The sequence below is a fragment of the Lathamus discolor genome, chromosome 1 (assembly GCF_037157495.1).
Source record: "Lathamus discolor isolate bLatDis1 chromosome 1, bLatDis1.hap1, whole genome shotgun sequence".
Classification (NCBI taxonomy): domain Eukaryota; kingdom Metazoa; phylum Chordata; class Aves; order Psittaciformes; family Psittacidae; genus Lathamus; species Lathamus discolor.
Window position 1 is genome coordinate 11,020,574 of NC_088884.1, and position 12,966 is coordinate 11,033,539.

A 12,966-nucleotide genomic window follows, 5' to 3' on the forward strand; every position below is an offset into this window, starting at 1 on the left:
GCCATACTCTCCTCCCTCTTCTGTCCTTTACATCTCCTTTTCCAGCCTTCCTGTTGGGTTTTATTACAAATTTTCTTCTTCTCTTTCTCACTTCTCTGAAATACAAGCTCTAGTTTAAAATAATTTTTAAGATGACAAGCAAACAGGAAATCACACACTAACAGCTTCAGCAGCGATACAACTCTGCCATAGCTAACACCCTTTATTCCCCACCCTTCACCATTTTTCTCCACCGGATTGTATTTATAATAAATTTCTAACTGTTTGCAGAAACAGACATGTTCTCCCATTTCTTCTGCAAGGCAGCCAGTACACATTAGGTACTACAGAGAGGATAAAACAATGCAGATGCTCAAGCTAAGAAGTGTTCCTGGGCTCCTGCTGCCTTCCAAAAAGTCAGGGACAAGGAAGACTCTCAAAATGGAAGGGGGAAAATCAGACATTATTTAGGGCCTAACCACAAAAGAAGTTATCACTAACACTCACACAGAGCTCATCTTAGTATTTCTGGATGTCTTACAGATACTCCTAAAAGCTGACACAATACTGGAAAGACTTAACATCTGCCTTTCCAGAAAAACAATGGCTACTGCAGCTGCTCTGCAGCTTAAGAGGTGGTGGGGAGGGAACTGTTTCAGTCCAACACATTAATTTTAAAGGAGTGGTAAAGATCTTAAGCCAAACTATGATGTTCACTGTATCTGAACAGAATACTATAAAGTGGATTCTACTGTAAGTCAGTAATTAGCATTATTGTGATAGACATGATTCATGATTAGCTATTTGTAATGGTGAAGACAATTAGCTAACAAATTAGATCATTCACCAAGATCAAAACTAATTAACTCCTGTTCTTCCACATTCTTGTAATTCTAAAGAAAGGAAGGGTATCCTACAGACAGAAGAACAAGCCAACTTCCCTAGCAGCAGACACTAAACCAAGTCACTTTGACCTGCAAATCTGTATTGAATGGCAAACCCAGCTGGCAGCATTTCTGTTTGTACGGATAATGGAAAATGTAAGAACTATTAGTGGTATTAGTGATAGTGTAAAAAGAAAAAAAAAAGTAATGATCAGCACAGAAAACAGTATTTTTCCTCCCCTCTATTATCATGATACACATTACCTAATACAATAAAATACCTAATACCTAATACCCAATAAAATAGTTTAGTGTATTACTCCCCTCTTCTCAAAAATCTGAAAGTCTGATAGTTCAGTAGCTGTTTGAGACAACTAAAAATTCTTGTCAGCCACATATCCAAGGAATAAATAACCACAGATAATATTTATTCCATTCCAGAGACATAGTCATACCAGTTTCTATTTCAGCCAAATCCTTAGCAAAGCTGTAACAGAAATTCAAACTGTGTAACAGCTGAAGACCACTCACTGTAAAAAGCAAGGCATAGCTAACATAGCCATGCTACAGAAAATCTAGTGAATTGTCCCTGTGCTGCAACACACTTTCATTTTGGTCAAATCATTTCTAGCAAGAACAAAGATGAATAATGTATCAGAAAAATACAGATCTCTGAAAAAACCTAAGGTGAAAATTTACAAGGAGCTCAAAGACATTTTAAGAACATAACTCTGTATGGCATAGTATTTAAAAAAGTAAAGCATAAAAAGAAAGAAAACTTATTAACTGTTAGTCCTGGTTTCAGACAGCTAAATGCAGGAAAGTCAAACCAGCTTTCAGGAGAAGCTTGACGCGGAAAAAGAAGTTGCACAGCCATCACTTGAATTTTCAGTTCTAGCTTGGTTTAAGGTCTATACCTGCTACCTCATCAAAACCAAACAAACCAGCCAACCCAACTGACCAGCCTAACAAGGAAGAAAGGAACTAAAAGACGTGTCTTACCTCAAGGTCAAAATGCACTAACGTACACTCAAAACTTCATTTCCTCTCTCTGATCTGTCAGAACTCTGTGACTGCCAGACCTCCTATTCTATTCTTTTTACTCCTATCCAGGTTAGGAATGTTTTTTGGAGAGGGATTTTCTGTTCATGTACAAAACTGAAATCTAGAGACTGGAATAATCTCAAATATTATTACTTGTACTTATTAATACTCATAGAAACGATGGCCATAACCTCATTTCTAGTACAGTGTTAGGAAATAACCCACCTCAAAATGGTTAAAAAACACTGATCAAGGAAAAAGAACAAAAGCCCTCTCCAAAGTTTGTCAAACAGAGAAAAAAAAAAAACCCAGCAATACTTATTTTATCGGTAAACATTACAAATACTTTGTAATAAACAAATATAAATATTTCAACAAATTTACAAGACAACACTTTGTCCTGACTGCAGTGGAAGCAAGCGTCTGAAGACCACTTTTAAATGCAAGAACTTCAACTCATTGCAGCAAGCCAGAAGCAGCTGCAGTGTTTAACTTGCAGTAAACCATATTCACCCCTCCATAAGCAATAATGACCAAGAATAAGAGGAAAACAATACTGACATTTCTACCAGACCATGCAACAAATCATTCTTGTTTCCAGAACAGTTAATCCTTTAAGGAAGAAACCAGCGAGCAGAAGTTCTTTCTTTACTGTGTATTATCAAGCTACAAACTATTTTAAATTCCACTGTTGTCACAGACATTGAGGAAGTATGCAAACTATTAGAACTTCAGTGCATGAAAGAACAGAAACCATCATTTTCTGAATATTTTAAATACTACGCAAGAGAGAGAGTTCACCCGTGTTATTTCACAGCATTAGTCAGAATCACAGTTAGAATTAAGGTAAAAAGAACACTGCGACATACCTGTGTGACCATGCTTTGTATATACGTGGTTGGATGCTGCTGCTTTTGTTGAACAGCACTTTCTATTGCTACTTTCGCTACAGTGCTTGGATCCGCTCCAGCTGGCACAGCAACCATAGTTGCACTGCAACCAGCATTGTTGGGGTCACTGATTGTAACAATTCTAACTCCTACTTTATTTGGAATTCCTGGAACAGTTTCCCTGTCATTATCCTCTGCTGGCCTCTTTACAGTTTTGCATTCTGCTGTGCCATTAGTAGACCGAACTTCGGATGACAGGGTAGACTGGGACACTCTAGGTCCTGAGTGTGGAACTGCTATGATCTGATGCCCCTGTATAACAGAGGCTGTAGATTGTGGTGAGACAACTACACTTGGGCGTTGCTGAGGCACATCTGAATTCAAACTTGAAGCTAGAGGTCCATTAGGTAAATCAGTGTTGGTACCACTAAGTTGCTGGGTTAACAGTTTTGCAGCCTCCTGTGTACCGCTTACAACAGGTGAACTACTCAAAGTTAATACAGGCCCATTAGAAATTCTTTCCCCTTGATCACCTTTGGCAGTATCTTGCTGCGTGGCATCCAAATTCCCTTGTTGTTCCACTGAAGATATCTCACCATTTCCTACATGATTGGAAGTTTTGTGATTTGGAATGTTTTTGCTCAAATGAGAACCATCTCCTTTATCAAAATCACAGATTCCATTAACTAGGGGCTTCTTCAAATCACTTTTAATTTCCTGTGTGTCCATTTGTTCAAAGTTCTGCTTTCCAGGAGCTCCATTCTCACCCATTTCTAATGATGGCCCATTACTGACTTGTGAGCACTGATTGGCCTCATTCTGAGTTTTCCCTGAGTTAGAAGGAGGTAGACTGGAGTCACTATACTTTCTCCCATTTAAAAGACTTCCCACCTGCATTTCATTTTCTTTTGCATCCCCATTGCTGGTGTTTGCAGCTCCTCTTCGGCAGGAAGGATTCTCCATAACTTCAATTTTACGCTCATGAATGTGTAAACCTGTTGCTTCCTTTGCTTCTTCCTCCTTTTGGCAAATTATTTTATCACCTTTGAACGGGGGAGCAGCAATACACTGTGATTGTCCAACTGAAGGTGCTTGAGTAGCTGGAAGTGTTTGCACCTGTAGCCCAACTCCTGTCTGTGCTCCACTCACTGCAATTCCTGCTGGAGCAATGATTTGAGTTGCATTTCCCTGACTCACAGTTGCAGTAGCAAAACTTGTATTTGGCACAACTGTTATCGTAACCTGGTTGCCAGTAGTCCCTTGGAAAATAGTTGCTGGGCTGTTTGAGATCAACTGGCCTGGCAATATCTGTAAATTAGAAATGGGTACAGTTTGTACTGCCCCTTGGGGCTGGATTGCACCCGGGACCAGCTGAACATTTTGCTGTCCAACTAGCAGTTGCTGAGCTGGAGACTGTCCTTGCACTCCAAAACCTGGTGCCTGGTTATTGGCCATCTGATAAACCACCTGAGGGCTAGGAGCTCTTGCATTGTTAGGTGGAGGAATCTGTGGAGCTGGGAGTATAAGCTTCCCCCCTGGAGTGGAGGGGCCTCTTTTCGGAAGAAGCAGTTGTTTTATCAGACTAGACTCACCAGAGTTAGGCTGGCCAACTCCTGTATTAGCTTGCTGTGACTGAACTTGCATTTGCATCGGTTGTTGTACCTGTACCTGCTGCTGTGATGATGCTGGTGAATGTTGCTGCTGCTGCTGCTGCTGCTGCCTCTTTACAGAAAGCATCTGGCTGACAGTAGGAGGGGGTCCTTGGGGCTGAGGAGTGGTAGATGAAGATGACATAACTGTAGGGACTTGATTATTTGTAACCGGACCTGGGGATGGTGAAGAAGATGGAGTAATGTTTGGTTGTCCAGTCAACTGGACAGTTTGACCAGCAGGAATAGAAGCTGGATTAGCAAGCACTATCTGATGAATGGCTGGTGCATACGTTTGACCTTGCTGAGCTGGCTGGCTTACTATCACTACACTTTGCTGGGATGGTGGTGGAGGCTGCTGCTGTGGCTGCATGGGCTGCTGTACCACAGCAGGTGGGACTTGCTGAGAAGGCAGAGGCTTTGGTGCAATGTTCTGAAACCCTACCCTAGATGTTGGTGGGTTTTGGACACCTGCGATTGTAACCACCTGCCCGGCTGCTACTTGGAAATTCTGAACTGTGGTGGCAGAAACAATGTTAGACGCAGAGGTTGTGACATACTGCTGTGGCGCTATGATGACTGTATCTTGTTGCTGGTTACCAGCAGAGGACTGCTGAGATGATGTCTGCCCAGGTTGTGATGATGTGCTGATTAGCTGTTGACCCTGTGAAACTGCTGAACTGCATGCTGGTATGTTTTGTACTCTGCCAAATATATGACCCTGAGGTACAGCTTGCTGAATTACCGTAACAGGAGTGCCTGAAGGTATCTGTCCTGGCACCACTGCATGCAGTGGAGACTGTTGTTGAATTACAGGTTGGTGGTGAAGCAACGTCTGAGAACTAACAACAGTTACAGACGGCTGTTGTCCTGTAGTGCTGTAATTTTGATTAGAAGCTTGTGGTGCTCCTCCTACAGCAATAGTAACAGGAACTGCAGACTGGGGAACAGAGCTTTGTATTACTGTGGCCTTCACTACTTCACAGGATATTGGACCTTTATTCTGTATAACAGTCATTGGAGCATTCTGTTGCTGCTGTGTATGAATAGAAGTATTTTGTGGAATTCTAGAAACAGTCTGTGCCACAGTGTGAACGCCTTGAATTGGAAAAGACATCTGTGTTGCTGTCAAAGTTGAAGACTGGTTAATAGGGGTCCTCTGATAGGGATTTCCTACGCTTGGTAGCCCATGCGGGATTCCTGTTGAAATAAACAGAGTAGAAGTTCGGAAGCAAAAATTATTTTGAAACACATTAACATAACAAATCATTTAAAACCCAAGGCCTGAATTTGTAAATCTGTATGAAGCAGTTTCTCTTCTCAGCCATACTGCCTCTGAATTAATGGTGCAGCAACGAGGGCTTGACTGCTGAGAAGTTTATGGTTTACACATCAAATACGAAGATGGGATACACATGAAATGTAAGCATATACTGCAACATTACTCCTAACACTGTTAAATAAAATCAATTAGAACACATGGCCCTGACTTCCAACACTTCAAAGTATTTTCAAAAGCTTTTGTCTTTTATCGTTATTTCAGAATCAGTGAAAATACTTGATATTTAATTAATTTGAAAACCTGCTGGCGAAGGAGACGAAGACATGTCAGGAAGAGAATCAACCCGGACAACTGGGGTAGAGGAAGTTGGTTGCTGCTGATAGTACATCTGAATGGGAAGTGGTATAGCTCTTCTTTTCACTCCTACCACATGTATATGTGCTTGACCATTGTTACTTGGATCTTCTACTCTTTTCACTGTATGATTTGGAAAGACAGTTCTGCCGAACACAACACAAATATATGTTAATAAACACAGTAGCACAACCCTCTTACAATGCTTTTGTTTCAAAATAACTTCTCTTGTGTGCAGATTAACTGCCTATATCTTTGCAATACAGAAGGATTTTCCAATTGCACCTGAGTATACGTCATTGAGGATCAGCAAGTCTACCAGTTGGTCGGCCAGGACCTCACACAAGCCAAGGGAAAATGACAATACCTCCATAAACTACTTTGGAAAGAATAAAAAAGACTACAAGCAGAGAAGGAACCCTATCAAAGATCCTGAAATAGAACTAAATAAAAGCAAACAAACTCTATAAACATTTGTTTCAACCAAATTCTAAAACTGGGTATCTTTCAAACTGAACTTGGTAGATCCCTTAAAGAAATCTAAAGCTACAGTTTAGTATTAAGCAGATGCAATTGCTTCTTTATTGTTGCACGGATTTTTGTCTTACCGCAGACATTTATAAAATCCAGTTGATGTTAGGATTCCACCTCGAGCTAATTTACTACAGGTAGAGAGGTATTCGGAGTACATTTCTGCTCGAGAGACTGAGCAATCAAGATTCACCTCAAAATGCGCATTCAACCTGAGGAGGAAAAAATCAACTATGAAGGAAATACAGAGAGGACACTTTTCGAAGGTCTGTTAAAACACTTCTGTTTCTATCACAGAGACTTTTGAGACCTTGCCACAACATGGAAAATTGCATTTTAGTATACTGTCTTGTCAAACATTTGTTCCATACTTTCACCTCGCTGCTTATGACTCAACACATAAGACCTCTAATGCATGGTTAGTTCCACATGCAACATCTTATTTACATATGCAAATAGTCTCTACACATGCCTTTTTTACTGTATATTCAGAAACAACCCCCCTCCCCCCCCAAAATGTATTGTTTGGTGACATCTCCTTGCTACAGCTCTGTTCCTATTCCTTAATGGTTGTGTTTTAACAAAAGACGGACAGAATGGTAGCTAATCCTTCAGCAGGAATTTCAGTCAGAAGCGAATGTCTGTATGCATAGTGTTCAATTTCCAGAAAAAGCAAATATTTGTATCTTCTACAGACTCTCCACAAGCACAGAGACCATTCAACCCCCAACCAGGAAGCTGTGAAAGAAGGAAACATTTCCTATCAATTTAATTTTCTTTCTTCCAGATCTGTTATTCCAATGTAGACACATGGGAACAGTTTATCCTCAGTAGCAAATTGAGGTAAGTAACAACTCTCACACAATGTTCAAATACCAGCACCAGAATATAGGCTCAGACAGAATAAAAATATTTCTCTGCATTTACTATGCAGTGCTAACACTTTGGAAACTACAGTGCATTCTCCTTTGTAGAGTCCTACACTCCCAAGATAACCAGATGGTTCATAAGAGAAAAAGCAGATGATTACATTCTTTAAACTGTGCTCTCTCTCAGCCAGTAAAGACTGAGTAAAATGCCTGTTCTCCTGCAATTGAGTTACAATTTTATTATTACAGAAATTGAGATCACACTGTGTAACACAAAGGCTAGGTATTAATTAAATTTGGCATATCAGACAAATGACTGTCCAGTTGGGTATGTCATATTAGGCTGACACAGTATCACTGGTACCAGAAAACTGAAGATATTCAGGACTTGTGATGATGAAATGGGATCTTCAATTAACACTTTACTGTTACACACACCTTACAAGGACTCCTACTCAGGCTAAGCTGGCTAATAATATACCCAGGAAGGTGACTGTAAATACCTTGTCTTTCTGCTGCTTCCAAGAGATAGTAGCTTTTCTAAATTCTATTGCTATGATTTACTCATTTTCCCATTTCGCTCAACAGGAAGCAATGATTAAAACAAACCATGAAAACTGACATGGATGTAAGACACTCCACATTAGCATTGATGAAAATGTTTGGAAGAGGCTACTCCTCTGCTTTCAATTTGCCTTTTGTTTGTTTTGGCAGCACAGCTAGTATTTCAGGAGAATTTTCAGGACTAGATGTTAATTTTTATTTTTCACTAGCTCCTATGTACTAAGACTCCTAAGACTAACCAGAAGACAAAATAATAGTACAAAATAATAGTTATTCAACACTCACAGCTGCAGAAGCACACAGAATCAGAAACAAAAGAAGACATTCCAAATCTTCCTGATATAATGCTCTATGGTTTGCTTTAGCATTGTCTGTCACACAGTTGCAGCATGGTACCTCCATTTTAACAGACAAAAATTCTATTTTATGTTTTATACAGAGTGCAAATTTCACCTTGCCTACAACTTTACTACTAACAGCTAGATGTCCAGTCCCCTCTATAGTCAGTAGCGAGAAGGTGGCACCAGAAGGTAATTCATGATCTCATCAGAAACTAGGCAGGTGAAGGCAATTCATTTTACTATTGGGGGAATCTCTGCATTAAAAAACGCCCCAGAAAACTACCTGTGGCTAGAGATCAACTTGCAGATCATTAAACTGAGTTGCAATGATTCCAACTCCACATATCCCTGTTTGAATGTCTAAATGTGAAATGTCTCTGTCTTTCATCAGTGCACATTAGTGATACTTTGGAGTGTGCAAACAGAAGCGTGGGAACACCACCAGTTGACCAACAGGAATCTGCAACAACTCCCTCATAAAACCAAAGCTTTGCTGCAAGTACAACTAAATTGTGACCTAAAGAACTATGCTTTGACAAATTCTACCCACTTTATCTTAAAGGCCCTCAGTCTGATCAGTAAGAGAACAGATGAACATACAAGCTGTGAAGCAGCAGGGGTAGAAGTGTCTATCATGAACTGATTATTACAAATATTTAGAAGATGAGTAGATTTACATAACGTCAAATAGCTCAGAAAGATCCTCAGTCTACGTGCGAACCACAGGCAGGAGAGTCTCTATATGACAACAACAATATGAGTTGAAAGCAAAAGAATTTAAAGAATTTGGATGGACCTCCCTTAACTTGCTAAAAGCCCACAGTGACCACGACAGTTTTGCACAGCCTAGTTTCAAAATTTGGTAGCAACTTTTATAGTGGTGCAGTAATACAGGAACACATTACCAGATGAAAACACTCATGAAACAGATAATGCTGCTTGACAACTTGAAAAAATGAAGTCAAGATCAGAGTTAAAAATCAAATTAAATTCTAGTCTAAGAGAAAACAACTAATTTCAAGTATCAACTGTCAGAGTGAATGATCTGGTTGAGTTGTTTTCCTCCATACTTGTTCAAAGCAGTGACAGAATTGTTTTGCTTTATACTTTTCAGAAAAATGAGTTTAACAGTAAATAGAAGCAAGATAAGACATTTGTGTGACATACGAATACGGGCATTTTTCTTAATTTTTCTTCCTCATTAAAGTATTTAATAGAACTATACACTTACCACTGACATGCAAATTTCTCGCTGTCTATCTCTACTATTCCTGGTGGTGGAGCAACGTGTGGTGCTGTCCTAGAGGCTGTGGAGAACGAGGTGAAAAAAAGAAAGAAAAACAGAAATAACTTGCTGAAACAATTTTTGCTCTTCTGAGTGAAGCATTTCATGCCTTTCACTGGTACAGTTTCTCTTCTGTTTGCAAGCAAGGATGGATCCTGCTAAGGCAAATCACAAAAGTGCACTAGGCAGACTACAGATCTGCACCACAATTCACCCAGTGAAGGAGGGCATGCCAAGGCCAGAGCCACCACCAACGTGCAATCATATGGAAGCACTTAGTGAACGACTACTTTGAAGTACTGAGCATAGTTTTAGACTGGTGCAATACTTCACCAGAACAGGCACAAATACACAGCCACTATTTTTCCAATTCCTAGGGAGAAGTAAATTTAATGTAACGAATTTGGTTGCCCAGAAAAGCTGTGGCTGCCCATCCACGAAGTGTTCAAGGCCAGGCTGGATAGGGCTTTAAGCAACATGGTCTAGTGGAAGGTGTCCCTGTGCATGGCAGGGGGCTTGGAACTAGATGATCTTAAGGTCCTTTCCAACCCTAACTACTCTATGATTCTATGACTTCTGATTCTCTGCAAATTGGGAGAAAAATCTAGAATGGATGCTTTCCTCCTTTCTACTGAACAAGTTAAAAGAATGTATATAACTTCCAGTAAAAAAAGCCCTGAAAATTATAGAAACTCTTCCAAAGCTTGTTTCACAACAGTTTTGGCTAACATAGCTTTATATTTGCTTTGTGCACAAGTCTGGAAAAGATACCATATGTTATGCATAATGCTATACTTATTTATTTAAATTAACCAGAAACCTACAGAAGACAAAAATCATATATGCCATATAGCAAATTTGGTAGAAGAGTATGTCCTCTTCCAGTGATACTAACCTGGGACACCTGCAGCATGGGCCTGTGAAGAACCATGATCCATTACTTGTGGTCTGACATCAAGTACTCCCGGCTGGCTAACACATTGATGTTCTATGAGTTTTACAGCAGTAAGTGCATCGGATCCAAACATCTGGATGTCCATAGAAACCAGACATACTAATGTATCTAAAGCATTAAATGTAAAACCAACAATGACATTAGGACAAGACAAATGAATGCTGCTGGGACATATTGATTTGTTTTAATATTGCCATGTGCTGAAAGAAAACAACCCTCTGCATGCTCCTGTAAAGCTATTTTTTTTAACCACATTTCATGGCATGAAAAAAAGATTTCAAAAGTTTTAGCTGCCCTAGTTATAAGAATCATCAATTTCTTGAGGACACAAAGAATAAACTTTAGTGAAACTTCTTATTCTAATACCCATCCCTAAGCTGCACACACACATACGACCAAGCCACATTTTTAACTATTGAACATGATACATTAAGTCTTTTCTTTCCTACATAAAAAAAAGAGTAATAGATTTTGCTTCTCCCTTACCTATGCTCTTCTCCACTTTAGCAATCTTTGAGCAGGCCACTTCTCCCATTTCTGTGAGCATGTATAGCACCTCAAGTGCTGAGATTACAAGCAGCACATCTGGTAGTGTGAGATGACATATGATCTCTTTATAGGATTCTTGATCCACATATTCACAAATCAAGACACCATTATCTTCAGCCTTACAAAGATTTGCCAGGATTTCCATGCCTGAAGAACAAATGTGGAATAGTTTGAAACAGCAATAATTACAATTCTAATACAACAAGAACCGCTAGAAATCTTACCTCTCATTTTTAAAAATCTATCCCTTGACATGAGGCATTTTGTAACAGTGTGGAACATTAAATGAGTAGTTTTGAAATCAACAGGATCCAAAAGAAGCTGATGAGAAAGGAAAAAAACAATTAACAACATTATCCATACAGTGATAATGGTTCAAATTCTTAAATCCCTATATCAAAATGTAAGATTCAGAACCGTTCAAAATGCAGCACATATGATACTTGTGTTGACAACCTGTGAGCTTTTTATTGTAGCTAGCATTTTGAGCCCCCTCCTCCTTTTCTGCTTCTTTTGAGTCCCCTCTGCTTCTTTTCTGCTGCTCTGAAGCAGCAGTCTAATTTACACTTTCCAGTGCTCAGAATAAGGAAAATAACTTTATTCCCAGGCAGTCAACAGTACACACAAATACATTTCAGTACAGAACAGAACCTGAATGAATAACCACAAACATTCCTTCCCAAATGCTATCACAAACATTCATCCTATTTCTATATACTTCTGCTTCTCAATCACAAGCTCTCAAACAATATAATATGTAATGTTCCCTCTTATTCAAGACAGGCTGAATACATGGTAAATGAAAACACCTTTTTTTCAATATTCAGCAGTAGACCAATAGTTCAAGTCTCATTCTCTGAGAATACCCATTTTACTTATTCGTTATATTTTAAAATAAGACATACCTGAACGTATTTACCTATAAAATCTATGTAATTTATCTGCACAATGATATGACATACTGAAATAGTGTATTACATTACATTCAAACCTCTTTGAAAAGGATGCCTCCTATGATTCAGGCTGTACACCCAGTGCCTTATGACTAGCTTACTGGTGCCCACAACACACGGCATAAACCCCTCTACTACCTCCTTTCTCAAATGTACTAGTTTGAAGTTATGACTAAGAGTTATCATTATAAAATGAAGACACTAGTGTACAGTCTGCAGAATTTGACTAACTTCCTTTCTTCTTTCTGGGAAACTAAAATGAAAATGACACACTATGAATATCTTCTACCTCCCTATACAATCAGTCTTCTTTGTGTGATTCTATTTTATCAAAGTGACACATACATTTTGCAACTTTGTTTTGGCTCTGAACACTTGTTTGAAAATTGCTATTTACAAATTCAGAGAATAATTTATTTCCAGCTTCATCCAATGACCACAGAAAAAAAATTAATTTAATTAACAGTAATGTAAGGCTTTTATCAAATTATATTTTAATTGTTCTGTTTTGAAGTACATTACCTCTGCCGCAATATTTCCCAGAGTGTCAAGCCCCAACTGCCGTAGAGAAATAAAGTGACTGTGAGCAGAGAGTAGCAGGAACCGAAGACAAGTACGATTAGCTGCCAAAAGTTTAACATTTCCCTCTTCAAAAGAAAGATTACGTAAAATCACTGCGATCTGAAGTACCCGCTGCCCTTCAATATCATTAATGCCCAATTTGCGAGGTGGATGAAATAAGGATTCCCAAATCCATTCTTCTGATGAAATATCTACAAAGTAAATAAATAACTTTTAGTACTTCCTTTGCTATATTTACCAACAGTATGTATTAAG

General features: G+C 39.1%; 1 protein-coding gene across 2 annotated transcripts in view; it reads right to left on the minus strand.

Annotated features, from left to right (window-relative positions):
- ARID2 (AT-rich interaction domain 2) overlaps positions 1–12,966 on the minus strand; it is a 104,074-nt gene that overhangs the window by 19,037 nt on the left and 72,071 nt on the right. For both annotated transcript variants that reach the window (XM_065690534.1, XM_065690453.1), the window contains 8 exons: positions 12,652–12,902; positions 11,401–11,497; positions 11,114–11,323; positions 10,568–10,735; positions 9,619–9,694; positions 6,691–6,825; positions 6,029–6,228; positions 2,777–5,646 (listed from right to left, as the gene is read on the minus strand). In XM_065690534.1, coding sequence (XP_065546606.1) covers positions 2,777–5,646; positions 6,029–6,228; positions 6,691–6,825; positions 9,619–9,694; positions 10,568–10,735; positions 11,114–11,323; positions 11,401–11,497; positions 12,652–12,902 — 4,007 coding nt within the window. The remainder of the gene's footprint in view (positions 1–2,776; positions 5,647–6,028; positions 6,229–6,690; positions 6,826–9,618; positions 9,695–10,567; positions 10,736–11,113; positions 11,324–11,400; positions 11,498–12,651; positions 12,903–12,966) is intronic.